This window comes from Trichoderma asperellum, chromosome 2 (genome assembly GCF_020647865.1).
Source record: "Trichoderma asperellum chromosome 2, complete sequence".
NCBI classification, from domain to species: Eukaryota; Fungi; Ascomycota; class Sordariomycetes; order Hypocreales; family Hypocreaceae; genus Trichoderma; species Trichoderma asperellum.
In genome coordinates this window covers 1,801,330-1,820,207 of record NC_089416.1, presented here as the reverse complement: position 1 = coordinate 1,820,207, position 18,878 = coordinate 1,801,330, and the positions used below count along the sequence as shown (strand labels likewise).

Below are 18,878 nucleotides of genomic sequence, written 5' to 3'. Positions count from 1 at the left end.
ATATCCAATGCGTTCAGCTTCCAGTTCTGTTTCCTCCAAGAAGCCCAGCTCGCGAAAGGTTCCAAGGGAGAAAGTGTGATATGTGGATCCCGGGGCGCCTCGGCCTTCTGTCGCCCAGTCTCCCTTGGCGCAAGGGCAGTTCGAAACGCTCCCAACGGGTCTCGTGGCTTGCGTTACGCCGTGAACGAATGACGAAGCTGCTGGTCCCAGACGGAGCCAATTCACGACGTGCTCGGCGGTGCAGCCGCGGCGAACGGGTCGGTCAAGGGCTGCGTGTATCGCGTCGCGCTGCGTCGAGCCTCCCTCGGTATCCGTGCCGGGGGTGGAGTTGTGGAAGACGAGAGGTCGAGGCTGCGAAGGGGGTCATGGGTTGAGGTTTTGTGAAAACGAGGTGGTGGTACAAGCAAGTAGCACCATTTGGCTGGCGCCAGTCAGAAGCGCCGATTCACAGCTTGTACCTCGTACATAGGTACCTGCACCAGGCACGGGAAAAAAACAAATTGGAGAGGCTGGCTGGGTTACCAAAGGCGCTAGACCTACCTCGGCCTGCCTAGCAACGGCGAGCTGACGCAAGGCTGCTGAGCTTGTGGCGAGCCGAGATTTACCCTTCCGGCAGTCTTGAAGATAGGGTAGGCTCCAGCACTTCGTAGTGGGACAGTCTAGCTGGTGTCATAACTCTTGAAGTCTCTTCTTTATTACTTCTTGATGCTATTATCGATGCCCAGCTATCATTGTCTCGCATAATATAGAAGAGAATAGTAATTTGATAGTTGCCATAACCTCTCCCCAATCTATGTAACCCTTACCCTGAATACCAATTATGCGTAAGGACAACAAACACATCCTTCCACCACAAGACATAATAAAATAAAATAAAGTCACTCCCTGTTCCTTTCCTCGTTCTTCTCACTTCATACTTCTTCCAAACTCTTCCTCGGCCACAGTAGTTGCGCCTCCTTGCCTTTCGTCGTCCACCGCTTCACAGCACACACCACTTTCGTTACAAACAGAACCGGTAATATCAATGGCCAGAATACCATAACTGCCATCCACCACATCACAACCATCGCCTTATCTCGCCGCGTTCCATCTGAATCGAGATACCATTCCGGGATCCATCTCCCTAGCTTTCCTCGCCCGTTGATACACAGAATACAGATGACCCCAAAGAGGAGCCACCCGGCTATAGAGATCGGTATGAGCACTCGGACGATTGCGCGCGGATCGTACGGTGTTCCTTCGCCACTTAATTCATGTGCTGCGTTTGTGCTGTGTGTGACGTTGGATGACAGACTCCGCTCAAACTTGAAGCGGCCTGTTGCTATTTGGCTGCCAGCGCTGTATTGCAGCGAAGTTCTCGGCAGGAAGCTAGGCATCGCAGACCCTGTAGTAGTAGAGGCCATCGTTCGGAATGATGCGTAGGTATAAATATGGAACTCTCTTCGCAGTATCAGAGATGATATTCAGATGTTGATATTTGCAATCATGGATGGATTGTTGAGTTGAAACAAATCGAAAGCTGCCAATGGCTGGCTATCGATTCAGAAAAGCCCGAAATCTCATCCTGGATAGCGCCTTCCTCGTCACAGTACTTGAGCTACATATATCAATACATGTATTTAGGTTAAGCTCTACGCTCACAAGCAGCGATGGAAATGGTAATCGCCTTCGTCGAGCACTTTCCAGGAGAATCACCAAAATTGGACAAATGGTTAACTTCAAGTAGATTTGTTTGAACAATTATATACATTACGGATTATTATACATATTTTGCAAGCTAATGCAAGACCATAGGTATCTATACTACCAGTTCCAACCAATACTCCGAGTGTCGCTCTGCCTGCGCACTCGATCCACCGATAATAATAATAATGATATACAGCTCTACCCTTCAAAAAGAGAGACTAAAAGAATTAAGTAGCAGAAAATATATAGTACATGACCTTGCCATAAAATGAAATTAATAAAGTTACGGTTGAAGGGAAAAAGATACCACCCGCTTCGAGTTTAATCCACGTCAGAGTCATCTTCCCCGTTTTCAGCTCTCCACCCTTCCATCTCTTCAGCTGGAACTCGTCCTCGGAGCCATTTCATTGTGACTGCAGTCCCCTTCTCCAGAATATTCCACTTGGGCACCTTGAATCGATTTCCCGTCACTTCGAGCCGCTCAAGCCCGTTTTTTCCACCCAAGAGGCCGAGCCGGGGATCCAGATGTCCAATGTCATTGCTCGACACATCAACAACTTTGAGGCCCTTGACGGCAGCTGGATCAAGCTCTGTTAGTTGGTTGTTTGACGCGACGAGAACTTTTAGGTTGGGAAAGCTCTGTTTTAGATCGAGAGGAAGGGTGCTCAGCCGATTGAGCGAGACGTCAATCTTTTCCAGTGCAGGTGCTTTAAGAAATTTTGTCAACGGACCTAGGCTGGTGATGGTATTCGAGCTCAAATTCAATTCCGTGAGAGCCGGTAAGCTCAGATCTTCTGTCAGATAGGCCTCGCCCGCAATTTTGTTGTGGCTCAAAGACAGAGACGTAAGAGTTTGCGAGAAGAACTGTAGGGATCCGGGGAACGCACTCAGCAGATTATGATGAAGCTGTGCCTGCCTTATTTGGTAACTCCTAGAGAGTTCGGCGCACATTTCCGGACTCAATGAAGATGACTCGGTGCGTGAACGGTCGAGGAGCCCGCCTGGCTTGACCGGCCAAGTCTCTCTCACCAACGTCTGAGCTCGCGATCTAGCAGGCGAATGCGGCGCAGACGTTGGAGGCGTGGCAAAATCATCATCACCTTCTGATCTGCTGTCTGCATCGTCGACATTGATTGTTGCCATATTATCCTGCTTCTTCTCAATGTCAAGTTGGCTAATCATGGTGGTGATGGGTTCCTGACCGGCCGGCTCCTGGTACGGGGGAGGGGGTTCCAGCCTTGTCGATAGCGCCTCCTTGATCTCATCCGTCGAGGCCGAAGCAAATTTCTTGTCACGTAGCGGGTTACCACTGAGTCGAAGCAAAGTGAGGCTGTCCATGCGAGAAATCTCGGGCGGAACTACACGGATATCGTTGCTAGAGAAGTCTGCTTGTCGTACTTTTTCGAGGCTAGTAAAGCTTAGGGGTATGCTGGAGATATTGTTCGTGTCCGCTGCAAGGGTCAAAAGACTTGTCCATGCGGCCATATCTGGGAGCTCCTGCAACCGATTCATAGAGAGGGTAAGAGTATGGACAACGGGAAGGTTGATCGAGGTATCGGCAGGCACAAGCCGCGTCAACCTATTGATCGAGATATCAAGGGTTTGGAGTGTCGGTAGAGAGCTAATGGGTTCTTCAATAAGAGTTCCTGAAAGCTGGTTTTTCTTCAAATCAAGCTCAGTCAGGGGCAATTTCGAAAGTCCCTCGAATAGAAGCGATTCAAAGCTGTTTTCGCTCAAGTTGAGAATACGTAGTCGAGAAAGGTGTTCAATGTTGGGGGGCAGGGCCGAGAGTTTGTTTCCGTGAACATCAAGACTCTCTAGCGCACTCAAACTAGTGAGGCATGGGTTCAATGGTCCACTGAGGTGATTGTTTGCAAGTTTGAGATCTCGGACGGCCGTCATCTGCGCGATAATCTCAAAGCAGTCATTTCCTAGGCGATTTGAAGACTAAAAAGTGTGAGTAAAGGATTTCGAAGAATAACAAGACGACGGAGATACTCACCAGATTGAGAGTGGTTAGCTGTGTGAAGCGGCGGAATCCCATAGGAATCGCTAGCAGCTGATTGCCATGTAAGTCGACTGTTTCGAGCCCTCCAAACATGTTACCTCGGCCCTCCTCATCGTTCTCAAGCTCTTCAAAGCTACGGTCTGGAAACATGGCGTCGTCCAACGTCTCCAACTCATTATCCGCAGCGATAAGCCTGGTCAACTCCACGCTCTCTGCCCAGCTCCCACCAGCGCCAATGGACTCCAGGTCATACATTTTCATAACATCGCTGGGTATCTCTTTCAGCCCCAGAGCTGCAATATTCAGCTTACCGCTTGTTCTTGCTGCTCCTATGCGCTGTTTCAAGACCTTTTCGCCAGTATCTTGGCCCTTGTTTAAATTGAAAGGATCATCGAAAGCTGCATCGTAGTTGAAACCACTATTTGATGGAATCGCTGCTATATCATTAGCAGTCGATGCTGCACTGGGCGCCTGATCTTGATCCTGAGTTTGCTTCATAGCCGCTCTCCGAGCTGCTTTTGCTTTAGCAATTTGATCTCGAAGTGCTCCTGATGACTTTTGAGCCGCCTGGTTCGACTCAACAGCAGCTTCTTTTGTTGCTGGAGCGGGTGGCGCAATGGTACCGTCCCAGGAAGAGGCACCACTTCCTGAATTGTCGCCGGCGCTCAGAGCTGCTTTCTTGGCAAGACCGTGGGCAGATGTTTTTGGCTTCAATGGCTTAGATGCTGGCCTCTGAACTGTTTTCGTTGGTGTTTTACCTAGCTTATCTGGGGTTGAGCTTCTAAATTCCGGCATGGAAGAGGTCGGTTTTGAAGCTGGCCCAGAAGCACGGCTGGCTGGACGAAGTCTCTGTGCGCCGTTGGAGGCAGCGCCTTGAGCTCTATCAGGAGTACTGTGAATAACCGAAAGAGGCCTTTTGAAAAGATTGGCAGATGACATCCTGGGATTCGAGAATCCTGAATCATCTACTCCGCCGCTCGAACCTGGGCGCGACGGATGCCCTGCGGATCCACCAGAAGTGTAGCTGGAGCTTGGTCTTGAGGCAGAACTCTCGGCTCGCGACATAGGCCTACCTGAATCAAAGAATGATGATGACCCTTTTCTGAGAGCAGGAGAAGAAGGTAGTTGTGAAAGAGTTTCAATAGTGCGATCAGAAAGCGAGGGTTTCGGTGCATTGATCTGGGGCGTGTCTCTCCTCGGGGAGGAAGCCGGGGACAGAGGCGAGAGAGCTCGAGGCGAGAGAGCTTGAGGTGAGAGGGCGCGAGGTGAGAGAGCCGGGGATTCTCCATCATCAATCTGGTGTGATAAGCCTGCAGAGTCATTCAAATATGAGGTGAGCAGGTCGTTGGACGTTTCTGCTGAAACCTCCTCCCCCTCAAAATCAAGCTTGCTGGATTCAGATGGTTCTGCCCAAGGCTTATACTGCGCCGTTGGGGCGTTTGTGATAGTGCTCCATCTTCGGGCTGCAGATACGTTTCGTATAGGCTTCGATACAGGGGCGGCAGGTTTAGAGGCAGGCGTACGAGCCGAGCTGGAACGAAGCTGAGTATTCGACGTAGAGTTTCGTAAAGCTGGCTTTCGTTCGCTGGCGGCGGTATTGGCGGAAGGCCGCAACTGGCCACGGGAAGTAGAAGCCCGGAGCTTTGGGTTCTGGACGTCTCTGGCTCCAGCTGCGTCTCCGGCTAGACTATCACGGGATGGCCTGGGGCGAAGCGCTGACGTGGAACTGGTAGTTGGAGCTGGAGCTGGAGATGGAGCTGGAACTGGCTGGACTACGGAGACAGGGCGAGGAAGCCGAGAAAGGCGGGGGATGCCGCTGGCTCGTCTCTGGGAGTTATCCATTATACATCAGTGGCTGGTAAGAATCGGTTTCGAAGGCTAGATTGAGAGTGGCCTGTTGAACTGGGGTGAGTTTCGGGTGTCGATGGATTTCGATCGATCAAGGGCGAGTTGCGTTCCGTGAGGGGCAGAGCCGCTTGAAGCTGTGTCTGATATTGAGATTCGCTTAGAGCGGTGGGTGTCGAATTGGAATGTAGCGAGTGTAATCGTCAACAAATGACGGAATCGTTGAGCAAAGCGAAGATTGTCGAAAAGGAACGACCAATGCAAAAATCCACAAAGCGCGACTGAGAAGGAAAAAAGAAGAGCCAGATCTCAGAGCCACCAACACCGTTTGTAACGGATGACCCGCGTCGTCAATTATTAGAATTGCGGCTGCTCATCCTAGTCAGGGGATTGACAAGGAGCTACCTATCACGTGGGGTTAATTTATCACAGCACTAGAAGCAGCACTACTTGGGCTAGCTCGCGGGAGACGAACAGCGCTAAACTGGCTTGTGGCTGCCCGAGAGGTGCGAAGCTACAGGAGCTACGAGGTGTCGTGACAGGTACCGCAGGTACTCATTTACATGTGCTCCACTGCCATTGTCGAGGGCAAGGATGATGGATGATGGGCAATGCTCCCGAAATGCAAGTCACATCGGCGCTAGGGCCGTTGAGTCGAAGAGGACAAGGCGCTCGGAAGTACCTACTCCGTAGATTCTTGAGAAAGAAGACACACACTGCAGTATGCCAGCGCATGAGGTACTAGGTAGCTATAGGAGTTTTTCCATTTGCTTCTACTATACTTGCTAGAACAACATGTACCCTAATACTATGTACAGGTACTATCTAGTAGTAAATTGATACAACGTATGCTTGCTTCACTGGCTTCTTGCTCTGTGCCTCTCATTACAGCTCCATAACAGACGAGGTTCCTCAGAGACAGCTTCAATCCAACCAGTCGCTATCGATTTCATATTCCTCGTCAGAGTCTACCGCATCAGACAATTCGTACGAGGCATCGCCATCTTCCTCTTCTGAATCTTGGTCTTCGTCCGCAGAAGAAACTCCATCTGTCGCCTCATCTTCTTCTGCATCATCCTCGTCCCGCGTCAAGTCAATTATCACCGGCTGTGATTGATTCGCCGCCTCTTTGGAGGGTTTTGAACGAAGGCGCTGCTTTGAGGCTCGCTTGGATACTGCTGTGGGCTTGATTCTATGGCCCCGTGCAGCTCCCGCCAAAGATGCGTGCCGTTTCTGAACCACCCGGGCTGCAACACTTTTCCGGGACCCTCCCTTATTATCCTTCCGGACAGAGTTGCCTAGGTTCACCACTGCCGGATCGCTGGCCCATTCGACTAAAACCTTCGAAACTTCCTCTCGGGTAGCGTCTCTGGCGGCGTCTCGGTCTTTTGACGCCTTGGTGATTTTATCATAGTCCGTATGGCGGTGGCGAATATGCGCTTGAACTGCTAGGTATGCTTTCTTGTCCAGGTCTAATTTTCCTGTACGACCGACCCTGCCGCTTCGCTTCTTAAGGGCATGCCTCAAGATTGTGTTCAAATCCTGTTCTGGTATCTTTGCAAAAAGCCTCTTGATGGTCGTTGCAAACGCGTCCTCGGCTGCTGCATCTCGTCTCTCAACAGCGCCGCGTCTTCTCTCTCGAGTTGCTTTCTCTTCTGAGAAGACCTGGTGCAGAATCCACCTTGGTGCTCGTAACCCTTCTTGTTTGCCTTGGTTCATCACAACGTATAATGTCTTTCTGGCATCTAGAGTTTTTCGGCGACAGAGCCCCGTCATGAAAGGATTGCCTTTTCTGAGAAATCCGTAGCCCTTTGGCATTGGCGTCTCTGGAGAGACTGTTTGTTGGCGAGCCATCATCAAATAGTGGTAGCGTTTGGTTGAGATTGAGAGAATTCCCCAATGAAAATTGCAGGTAAGGGCGTATGAGAGGCATGAGCGATTGCTTCATTTATGTGAAAGATATGACAGTGCCCATGACGAACACGGAGTGCGGGCATTGTCCATATTATCCACTGATTGAGATTCTATTCATTAGGGGCGATGCAACATTTTGTAGTGCGCCGATTACTGAGGGAGAGGAAAATTTTGAAGATTGAAAACAAACAAACGGAGAGCAAAGATTTGAGTTGCTAGTAACCCGCGCTGTCGGTAGCGCTCCGCCATCGCCTACCATTTACGCCAATAGCGGGCCCCTGCAGCGCCTTACATTCACTCGCTGCAATTCACCAGCACATGCATGCAGACAGGCATCGAAGTAAAGACCGTGAATAAATACGAAGAATATTACCAAGTTTATATTTTATTATTATGCGGCGAATATTTCCAAGCCTTCGGTAGCGAAGCTGCCACTGAACATGTCTGGGTCGAGCTGCAGCTGTGCTTGCTCCATCATTTCAGCTGTAACAGCATCTTTCTGCTTGTTCCACACCATATCCCAACGACCCTTGAGAGTAACAGACGCCTTTTTCGTAAGTTTGGAGGTAACAAAGTCCTTGAGAACAATTTCTGCTGTTTGACTTGCGCTTGGCTCTAGCTGAATGAGCGATTCGGGACTAGGCGGCCACTGTCTCTGAATCTGGAGCTTTGGCAAGTCTAGAGGCTCTGAAGCACCGTCAGGCGTGATGGTGAGCAGACCAATAGAGGGCGCGGCGACATCCAACGGCGAATTATATACGAGAAATGTCACCGTATGGTCATTATCATTAACGACGGTGATGGTGATGGTGAGGGGATATGTACTGGTCTGCTTGACTGCCACGCGCAGACCAGCAATAGGATTTGGGCTGCTCTCCATTGAGGATGAGGGCGAGAAAAAGAGTGCAGCGAGCACGAGAGTAAGACTGATCCCAAGAATAGCACGCACACTTGGGATGCGATTAAGACTCATTAGAAAGCATAAGATGACGCTTAAAATGAAAGAATATTTAAGGTATGGTAACGTAAAAGCTTCCTTTGCTTGGAAGGGAAAATTGAGTAGCTGTTCTTTCGTAGGCCGACGGATATCCTCTTCTCTTTGGAGGCGGGTGGATAAAACTAATGACGTCGACCTCGGCAGCAGGCTTTTTCATTAATTCGCTCTTGTTAAATCTACCGTTATGTTGAAGGTGTGTTGACCATACGCGCACCAGTGGCTGCACAGGAGCATCGCAATCAAACCACCTTTGATAAGAGCGTCTCTGTACTTAGACGAAGAGCATCTTGACTCGGTAGCGCCAAGCCTGCAAAGGGACCAAATCCCCACGAGAGGGGTCGAGCGTCGTAAACGATACGAGCATAGAAATATAATATAGAAGAAACATTATGATTGTCTGTGTTAGGTTGTTCGGGCTGTCGCCTCCGCATAGATACTTCTCAATCCTTGATAGCCGCGGGTCCCTCCCCATGTTTCTCCTTTAGGCAGCTAGTGACGCCATGCGAGGCACTTTTGTATGCCAACAATGGAATTGTGTTTTTAGGTAGAACTAGTGAGCCGCCTAGGAGTGTTTATTAATAACCTTACGTTATGCTTGTCTTCGAGGTTATTCGTACTCCTTGGTTCATTCCATGAAGTTGCTCATCCACTTGGTCACCATAATAGCACACGCAGGTTGCATAGTGAGAAAAATAGATACGCGTTACACCAATTGCAAAGTTGAGACTGTGGAATAATTGGTATGCTTCTTTGGCTCTTGTTAAAACCCTAGTTCTATGCCAAGGGTGCTGTTGAAGCTTAGGGGCGCAGAGAATAGAGGTTATGCTTGAGATATCGTAATAAGTGCTTATGTATCGCCAAGAATGCAACCCCTAGTCCGAGATAACGACTGAAAGAATACAGTTAGCTTTTCCACTTGTATTTAGCAATGGGTAAGTGGATATCATAGGCTTGGCTTTCCGTGGCGCGAGCTTCCTCGTTGGGATCGTCTTCCGTCTAAGACTGCACAGCACGGTCATCTACCGTAAAAAGCCCCAGTTTCGGTAATTATACAAAGAATAAAAGAGGAAGGTCTCAAAAATAACCAATTAGATGTTGAAGCAACCCTAGCATCCCGCGAGCTAAATGTGTGTAGCCGATCGAACCGAATTGGCAAGATCTGTTGCGCCTGTCCGGGATCATTACCGAAACAATAGTGTTCGACTATTTCATATATAAGCTTGAATGTGTACATATATGTATGCCAAGAAGTAATTCGCCTAAAGGCTTTTCCGGAAACAGTACACCGTCGGATTTTATTAGCGGAAGTCGCCAGATTCCTAGGAAGACAGGCTGGAAATATCTCGTTTTGGAGATGTGCCGAGATTTCTAAAGCAAAGCATATACTATATCTGCAAATATAACATTCATTTTTGAAGCTATTTGCCTCATATAGCATTAATTGCTATGTAGCTCAGAGCCCGTATTAAATGGCACATGTATCTACCAAGTATGAAAAAGGTAGGTATTATAGCCCACACCACAGCTATGTTTATGGGCGCCAAGAGCCAAGACACTACTACTGTCTGTATATGCCGCCATGCAAACACGATAGTCCAATCATATCGCATTATCCTGAACTTCAATGAAACCGGAGATTTTGGACTTTTTTGGAAGCTGTTTAGGCTGGTACATTGTCGTTTTACGCTTATCGCTTGGCATTGAGGGGGGAAAGCCGAGTTTGTCGCCAGAGTCTATCGTATATTGAATCCGCACCTTAGAACCGGGCCAATGAATGCATAAACCGCTAGAGGAGGCTAAATTGATTATACACTTACAACACGAATGAGAGGAATTCATCATTTGCCGCTGATTTTCAATGCCTGAAACTTTGCAAAATGAAGGAAACCAGTTCAGAGAAAAGACGAGAGAATTATTCTTTGGAATTTGACATTGTATACATAGTTTCATTTAATTATCTCTTTGTAACGACTATATTCTCCGTCGGATAATACAAGGTATACTATCCCAATATGTACAAAAAGAGATGATGATGAGTAAAAAATAGACCAGGCATAAAAGCCCCGGCCTTTTGACCTTTTGCCAACGGATACTGATCCTAATATGGCAGCTGAAATATATTGGTGTGCATAAGTTCCCTATTTCTGGCCGATATTCTTGATAACAATATTGCATGAATGTAGGCGAAGACGATAATGAGAAGCTGTGTAAGTGAGTCGAAAAGCCAATACCACGCTCTTCTTCTCAACGTGAGAATTGGCTAGGGTTTCATAGATGGAGTAAGGCTGTGGTTAAGAAGAACTTTTGTTCACATCCTAATCGAAGTGGAATGGCCCAACCATCGTGATGCTCCGTAGAAGCCATTACCATATCGTCTTTCAAGTATAAATTGGGCCATCCGCCGTCCGATATTAGATTCCATATCACTGCAAGAATCCAAACAACCATCTCATCCAGTCAATTTTTCCTCTTCAAAATGAAATTCGTCGCCGGTCTCATCGCCCTCGCCGCCTTGGCCTCAGCTGCCCCCGGCAAAGCTCCCACCCCCTTGGATATCAAGCTCGAGAGTGCTGGCAACGCCGAGATTAAGGCTGTCATTACCAACACGGGCAAGAACAACCTCAAGATCTTCAAGTCTGGCACCATCTTGGACAACAGTGCTGTAGAGAAGGTCTCGATCACTTCTGGAGGTATCTTCCACCCTCCAGCTTTACTTACATATCAACATACGTACTATCGCTAACATACTCTGTAGAGCACACTGTTGCCTTTGACGGTATCCGTCAACGCATTTCTACTGAGAATCTGGGTGAAGATGCCTTCCAAAGCATCCCCGCCGGAGAGTCCATCGAGGTGACCTTTGACATTGCTGAAGCTCACGATCTCTCACTTGGTGGAAAGTATGATATCCAGTCTGCTGGTGCCTTCTCTTTTGCTAAAGAGGGATCCACCGAGCTCGTCGGCTCTGTGCCCTTTGAGACCAACAAAATCGAGGTTGACATTGATGGCGAGGCTGCTTCTGCCCGGCGCATTGCCTTCCACCAGAAGCGCACTCGAGTTCAAAGCGACTGCAGTGGTAGCAAGCTCAGTGCTATTCAAACCGCCATCCGCAACTGTGCTTCTGTCGCTCAGCTCGCCCAGCAAGCCGCTGCTTCTGGTTCTGCATCCAAGCTCACGGAATACTTCAAGTCCTCTAGCTCCAGCGTGCGAAGCACCGTCTCGGGAGTCTTCAGCCGGGTTGCCTCCGAATGTGGCTCAACCAGCGGCGGTAGCTCTTCCCTCTACTGCTCTGATGTGCTTGGCGGATGCAGCTCAGGAGTATTGGCCTACACCCTCCCTAGCAGCAGTCTCATGGCCTACTGCAGCCTCTACTTCAGCGCTCTCCCGTCCCTGTCTCGAACATGCCATGCGCAAGATCAGGCAAATACGGTCATTCATGAGTCAACGCATCTTTCACAAGTTAAGGGCACTCAAGACTATGGTGGCTACGGATACAACTTCATCCAGTCTCTTTCTGCTTCCCAGAACCTCAACCACGCTGATACTTATGCCCTCTACGCCAACGCCATTTACGTTGGATGCTAAGTGTAATATTTCCAAGAATGAGAAACTGGAGGTGTACAAATGCTTCAAATTGTATTTTAAGGCTGGATAGCATACGTTTTATGAATGATGATGTGTTTGGAATGAGATGATTGACCAATAGCGTATATGTACCGAGAGGTTTCTAAGTGTGAAAACACCGCTTAACATGAAATGAATAGGTTTCTTCACACAATACAGTCTTTTGTATGAAAAAAAGTAAAAAAAGTCGCTGGCATAGAAGGTTGGAAAATCTTCGTGCAAGCTGTTCTCAACACAATTTTTTTTCTGTTATAAAGTTTTGAACGTCACATTTGGGCGAGATTCCCTGTCGTCTTTAGACCCACCAAGCTACCGCCGTGCTGCCTGCTACTGTAGCAAAGGAAAGAGAACCAAAACCTTGTAGCTTTTCATCGGTATGAAACTACGTGATTTGAAGTTGAAAAAGTTTAGAAATATAGGCTTATTTGTTTCTTGATAGGCAGGGCTTGCCTCCGAAGTGGCCTGATATCACGGGTACGAATGTGCACAAACCTAGCTCATCCAGGCGGCCGCAGCCTGACTCGGAGGCGCCCAAAGGTCAATACGGACTAGGCCATAGCCCAAGTGGCCAAAAGGGCCCCTGCAGTGGGACGGGAACACGGATGTGAGATCTTGGCTCCGACCCAATGGGCTGTGGCATCAGCCAAATGCCATCTGCCGCGATGGGTTCGCCAAAGCGGGCGATGAGGGCTGTGCTGAGCGAGGACCGCTGCAGGGGAAGTGGAAAAGGGCATTTATAGAGAACCATTGGTCACCGGAGGCGATGCATATCTAGCGGCTGCCCCGTATTGAGTGCTTCGTAGGGTCATTTGGTTGGGGGTTATTGTGTAGCTGTCTACATGTAGTGAATGCAGCCACAGGTGGTGGTAATGGGGTCAGTTTGTCGCCAAACTCCCTCCAGGCATCAAAACCACTGGTGCCCAAATGACAGACTTGATGTGAGATTTTTTTTTCTTGGCCCTTGCATATTCAGGATAGCAAGCGCGCAGCAGCCTTGCTGCTCCCCAATACCTCTTGTCTGAACTTGTACAAGTGTTGATTCTTGGTTTATGCAGGGTGGATTTTGAACCTGAATCTAGTCCATGTATGGTGTGCTAACAGCCTTGATTTTCTACGAGCCAACCAGAATCAGTGAGCTGCAGTACCGAGACTGGATCCAGGTGCCTTCACAAAAACGTCACCAGGGAGGGCCCCTCACCGGGACAGGAAGAATGATCCATCTTGGAGTTCATATCTGCAGAGCCACATGAGGTGAGCGGGCAGGAAGAGTAGTATCGGCATCTAGGACGCTCGAGTGCTCCGAGACTCATCGTCTCCCGTGCTCTCTCTTCTCTCCCTTTCCCGCATGCTATTTTTTGCTCGTATTTCTATTATTGAATTTAGCGAAGCGGCGCTAATACGCAAAGTCTCTTTGAGCTGATTCTGTCGAGCTGAGTCTCACCAGCCACACCTCACCACACCATCGCAGCAATCCTCCTTGTGCCTACCGCAGGCATCACGAGCGCCTCCCTTGTCTCGGGCCTCTCACCCACGCGGGCCTCAGCCAAACCACGCTCCGTGACCTCACTTGTGGCTTATCACGGGGCCTCCCTGGCCGTGCCGCTCACCACTAGCAGTTGGTGTTGCCCACGGCTCGCCGCTACTGGCGCCAAGTCCAGCAACCCCTGCGCAAAACTTGGAACAGACCAGAAGGCCAAGCGGGGCTCAGCACACAAACGTCATCGCTTGACCCGAAATCCACTTCCAGAGAAGAGGGCTGTTTCATATAGCCGGCTGGCCCTTCGTCTCACCATCTTCTTTCAACTCTCCAGCGATAGTAGCGAGCTTGAAATAGCTGTTTGAAAGCCTGCATTTTGAGCCTTGTGCCTTGCGTTTGTCTTCCTTTGAAGCACGGCGCTATTGGGGGTACAAAGAGAGGGGCACGTCCTTTGTTACTCTATCTCCATTATAAAAGCCACTTTGTCCGAGGAGTTCTTGAACAGTCGCCATAATCTCATCTAATACGCCCAATAGCATCTCATTGTCTCTCGATTCACCATGGCCAGTCGTGGAGATCGCTGGGAACGAGATCGCCTGGATCGGGACCGCTTCGCCGGTGAGAGAGATGAGATACGTGAGAGGGATCGCTTTGAGGAAGACCGGGTCTTTATGAGCGGCGGGCGGGGTGGCCGTGATCGCTCTGAGGAGCGGCTTGGCAGCAGATACGGCCGGACATCCTACGAAGATGATATTGTCCGTGATCGCCGGTACTACGAAGATGATATCCGCCTTGATCGCCGTCCCGAGCCTCGCCGGGACCCTCTCCGGGACCCCCTCCGAGATCCCCTTCGAGAGCCCCTTGAGCGCCGTGTGTTTGTCGAAAAGGAGCGCGATCGTGAATACTATCGTGACTCTTCCCCGCGGCGCCCAACGATGTTGCGGCGACAATCGTCTCTCGATACATATGACCGTCGACCACTACCCAAGTTTTTCGACCAGCGAGAGGAGCTTCCGCCGCCGGCCCGCCGCGAGGACATTCTTCGTGAAGACTATCGGGCCCCGACATATACGCCTATTCCTCTTCCCAAGACCCGCGGCTTGCCGCCGCCTCGACGATATGATGACCGTTTCTACGAGGATATTCAAGTTGAACACGATCGTATTGAAGAAGGCATCCCTGCCGCCCCGGTCGTTCCTCCAGAGCGCATCGTTGAACGAGAGATTATTCGAGAGAAAGAGAAGGAAAAGGAGAAGCGAAGCCGTAGTCGGGATTCTCGCTCTACTAGACGAAGCCATTCCCACAAGCGAAGTCACCGAGGCAGATCTCATGCATCCAAATCTTCTACCCGGTCTTCCAGCAGCAGCAGCAGTAGCAGCAGCAGCAGCGGTGGTACCACAGTCAAGAGCACCAAGAGCGAGTACCCAAAGAAGGGCAAGACCAGAATTCCCGCTAGATTAGTATCTAAGCGGGCCTTGATTGATATCGGCTACCCTTTTATTGAAGAAGTACGTTTTCATACTTGTTTGGCAGACTATTTCAAGAATCAATCTAACGAGGTGCTTAATAGGGCAATGTCATTGTCGTTCAAAAGGCTCTAGGACAAGCCAATATCGACCACCTGCTTAAACTCAGTGAAGAGTACAAGTCAAGTGAGTCAATTACTCTTATCTATTGTACATAAGCTGGCTCATTACTAACCTGAAATCTCAAAAGGTGAACTCGAAGTTGCTGCTGCTCGATCTTCAGCTGGCGAGATCATTCGGGAGCGCAGAGAGGAGCTCATCATCGAAGCACCAGCACCTCCACCTCCACCTCCACAGACGGTTTATGCACCTCCACCACCACAGACGATTTATGCTCCAGCTCCACCCCCAGTTCCAGCTCCAGCTCCAATTCTAGTCCCTGCGCACTCAGCGCCCGTCATCATCGAGGCTGCGCCTCGTGGAGGAGTTGAATTGATTGACAAGACTGTCTACCGAGATGATAAGACTGTGTACCACGAAGACAAAAGTGTATACCGAGATGACAGAACCATCATATACCGAGACTACTCGCCATCATCGCGCGGCCGGAGAAGCAGGAGCCGCTCTCACTCTCACCACCACCACCATCTTAGCGACGACTACCAGCTAGTGGAGCGCCGTCGTTCCCGATCGCGGAGCCGAAAGGATATCCGCTCAGAAATCAAAGCTCTCGAAAAGGAGCTTGCTTATCGGGGTAAACGAGACATCGATCGCGAGATCGTCCGAACCGAGAGACTTCCCAACGGAGACCTTGTGGTGTACGAGGAATCGATCGAGAAGATTTCGTCCCACAAGCCGGCGCGTATCGAGAAGGACAAGAAAGGTAGGATGTCCATCAGCGTGCCGAAATACCGATGAAGGTGCGCCGCGTTTTTGCCGTCGCATTGATTTTTCTGGTTTCTGTTATTCTTATCGAGCGAGGTGGCTGACTCGGACTGTACAGGACCGTCGCCTGGACTTGTCCGTGCCATGTTGGCCACTCTGACTTGAGAGCGTTGGTTGCGAGAACGATTCGAAGTTGAGCGTATAGACAACGAAGTCACGAATTAATGAATGGATTAATGAGAGAATTTTCTTTTCTTCCTGTTTTGGACATGATGTGTAGAATGATTCATCTTTTTGGATTTGTGAGAATGGTCGTCTTGGCTTTGGCTAGTCGCTGAGCTTTTTTTTCATATTTGTATGCGACGGATTGGAATGAATATCTGGTATCAAGGTATATAAATACATATTGGATGTATTAAATAATTTGACGAATTGACGGAACATTACGAGCATTATCTTTGTACAAACTGAGGCACATGTCCTTGCCTCATTGCAACGGCGAGCTTGTGCGTTTGCAATAATTGGTTTCGCGGATTTAAGCTGTAAAGCGCATGGAAACATTGAAGTGAGCGCGCCTGTGAGGAGCATCTACAAAACGTACCCTGCCCCCTGGCCTTCTTTTGCTGATTACGCAAAAAAAGAACTAGATTGTTAATATTTCAAGCTACAAAAGGCCCTTGAACGGGCGGCGGCATGATCCACCACCACAGCCTGCCAAGATTTTTTGATAAGTGACTACATGTACATACATGTTAGTATGCTTGTCCGGACTTACAAGCGCTCAAGGATAGAGATGCGCTTAGAACGGGTACTGTAAACGAACCCCGCCGTGACAAAGAATCGCGAAATCTTGAGCATATTAAATAGAAAAGAAGGGCCTTGAAATTTCGTTTTGTTATTGTTTGGTTTTATGCGAGCCCAATAGGCTGACTCCTGTAATAGGTGGCTCGTTTGGTCATTGGGTTCCAAGTTATCACAATCCCGAGAGCGGCAGCGTCAACTTCACCATGATTGTCTCCAGGAGCGCAGTTGTATCGGGCATTTTGCTCGCAGGAAATGCAGCAGCTCATTTAAGGCTCCCACCATTCTTCCCGAAACAACATGAATCATCAGCCCGCATCTCGGATGGGTTCCAGCTCCAAAGCTTCGACTTTGGTGAACAACGACCATTGGCCGGCCCCAAGGCAGCAACAGCCTCCTCCTCGGAAGATATCTTTCCCCCCTTTAAAGCTGGCCAGTTTACTTTGACGCCGCAGGATGATTCCACGTGTGCTACATACGGCGAATCGCAATGGACAGGTACAATCGACGTGACGGATTCACACCGCTTGTTTTTCTGGTTCTTTGACAGCCGAAATGACCCTGCTAATGACCCCATCATCATCTGGATGAACGGAGGACCTGGCAGCACCTCGATGCTGGGGCTGTTTAACGAAATGGGAGCTTGCTGGCTTGAGCCTGGCGCAAACACCACCGTGCCCAACGACTTTGCTTGGAACAACAATGCATCGGTGCTGTTCCTGGACCAGCCTGCCGGCGTTGGCCTCTCCTCTCGCGCAGAGGGATCGCCCGTTCCGGCGTTTGATATCGAGGGCGCATACGATTTCCAAACCTTTCTCAACATCTTCTTCAAAGACGTCTTCCCAGACCGTGCCCGTCTCCCAATCCACATCGCAGCAGAATCCTACGGCGGACACTACGGGCCGGTCTATCTCAATCATATACTCGACTCTCGAAGGCTCAACTCCCGGGATGCCTTCTGGGGCAACATCTCGTCTCTGATACTGGTAGATGCCGTGATTGACTTTACTGCCCCCGCTGTGGGCGTATACGAGTTCCTGTGCAAGGGCTTCGGGAATCATAGCAAGATTATGAATGATACGGTCTGTGAGGCGCTGGGACTCAGTGTGCCCAAAATATTCGAGCTAGGGCGGAACTGTGATGCGAGTAGCGATGGCCACGAATGCTGGGGCTTGATAACATACGTAGAAGAGGTGGTAAATCCGTATTATTACGCCGAAGTCGAGGCAGGAAAAAGAAATCCATTCAATGGTGAGTTGGGAAAAAAAAAAAATCTTCTTCTCCTCGGCCCTGCTATTTGCTGTATTGACCACCTTTATGTGAGCAACAGTCCACATTCCCTGTCCTAATTGGCCCTGGTGCGCGGACATCAGAAAAGGCAACATGACAGCCTATCTCAACCAGGACCACATCAAAAAGGCTCTACAGTTCCCCTCCTCCTTCGTATTTGAAGACATCGATCTCGACGTCAACTCCGCCTTTGTCTACTTCAAAGACCCATTCAAGCCTACAACTCGCGAGGTTGCGCGAATCCTCGACGCTTACCGCACTCCAAACTTGGGCGACATCCGAGTGCTTGTGCTGCAGGGCAACGAGGACTACATCGTCAACACCCCGGGCAATATGTGGGTGTATGACAACTTGCGATGGAGCGGGCTAGCGGACTATCGGCTGGCTCCGTGGCGGGAGTTGCCAGAGCGGATGGCTGCCACCGGATTCTGGAAGAGCTCTGGTCGACTGGCTTTTGTGGCGGTAGATGGGGCTGGGCATACCGTGCCGGGAGACGTACGAGAGGGGAGCTATAGAATTGCGCAGGAATGGCTTGAAGGAGGATGGAGAGCTTGAAAGGGGTGTTAGTTTGCATGTGGGCCGAGGCATCTACACAAGTATGCGTGGGTGAGTGAGTGAGTGTGTGTGAATCATACTGAAAGTAGTATATCTCAAGTAAGATAGCTGAAAGAGGTAAATGTTGCGTGAGACAATAATATGAAAAACCAATGAGAACACGAGCAAAAGACAACTTTGGAAAAGCCGATTCTCCCAGTTTTGTGTGGTCCCCGCTAGGTTAACTCGGACGTGGGGAAACCATCCGATCCAACGTGGAGATGTGGCTGAACTAAGAAGGATTTTTTGTTCCCTAGACTCTTTTTAACATGTTTACTTGCCCCTCACGCA

The 18,878-nt window shown here is 49.6% G+C and overlaps 6 protein-coding genes across 6 annotated transcripts; 3 read left to right on the top strand and 3 right to left on the bottom strand.

Moving 5' to 3' along the window:
- Positions 1-1,703: 1,703 nt before the first annotated feature.
- TrAFT101_002914 (uncharacterized protein) lies at positions 1,704-5,866 on the bottom strand. Its single transcript, XM_066126733.1, has 3 exons — positions 3,689-5,866; positions 2,418-3,633; positions 1,704-2,264 (listed from the first exon to the last, which is right to left on the bottom strand). Exons 1-3 carry the CDS (start codon positions 5,534-5,536, stop codon positions 2,008-2,010), a joined length of 3,321 nt encoding a protein of 1,106 aa, XP_065982840.1. The 5' UTR covers positions 5,537-5,866; the 3' UTR covers positions 1,704-2,007.
- Positions 5,867-6,463: 597 nt separating this feature from the next.
- Positions 6,464-7,357, bottom strand: TrAFT101_002913 (uncharacterized protein; the record flags this gene model as incomplete). The annotated part of the gene is made up of 1 exon (XM_024898661.2): positions 6,464-7,357. One exon carries the CDS (start codon positions 7,355-7,357, stop codon positions 6,464-6,466), a length of 894 nt encoding a protein of 297 aa, XP_024764030.2.
- Positions 7,358-7,844: 487 nt separating this feature from the next.
- On the bottom strand, positions 7,845-8,426 carry TrAFT101_002912 (uncharacterized protein; the record flags this gene model as incomplete). Its single annotated transcript, XM_024899381.2, has 1 exon — positions 7,845-8,426. The coding sequence occupies one exon, from the start codon at positions 8,424-8,426 to the stop codon at positions 7,845-7,847; it is 582 nt and encodes a 193-aa protein (XP_024764029.2).
- Positions 8,427-10,926: 2,500 nt separating this feature from the next.
- On the top strand, positions 10,927-12,035 carry TrAFT101_002911 (uncharacterized protein; the record flags this gene model as incomplete). The annotated part of the gene is made up of 2 exons (XM_024899411.1): positions 10,927-11,140; positions 11,206-12,035. The coding sequence occupies 2 exons, from the start codon at positions 10,927-10,929 to the stop codon at positions 12,033-12,035; spliced, it is 1,044 nt and encodes a 347-aa protein (XP_024764028.1).
- A 2,076-nt stretch (positions 12,036-14,111) lies between these two features.
- Positions 14,112-16,067, top strand: TrAFT101_002910 (uncharacterized protein; the record flags this gene model as incomplete). The annotated part of the gene is made up of 4 exons (XM_024899319.2): positions 14,112-15,059; positions 15,122-15,203; positions 15,268-15,900; positions 16,021-16,067. The coding sequence occupies 4 exons, from the start codon at positions 14,112-14,114 to the stop codon at positions 16,065-16,067; spliced, it is 1,710 nt and encodes a 569-aa protein (XP_024764027.2).
- A 617-nt stretch (positions 16,068-16,684) lies between these two features.
- TrAFT101_002909 (uncharacterized protein) lies at positions 16,685-18,772 on the top strand. Its single transcript, XM_024910916.2, has 2 exons — positions 16,685-17,954; positions 18,034-18,772. Exons 1-2 carry the CDS (start codon positions 16,910-16,912, stop codon positions 18,546-18,548), a joined length of 1,560 nt encoding a protein of 519 aa, XP_024764026.1. The 5' UTR covers positions 16,685-16,909; the 3' UTR covers positions 18,549-18,772.
- The last annotated feature ends 106 nt before the right edge of the window (positions 18,773-18,878 follow it).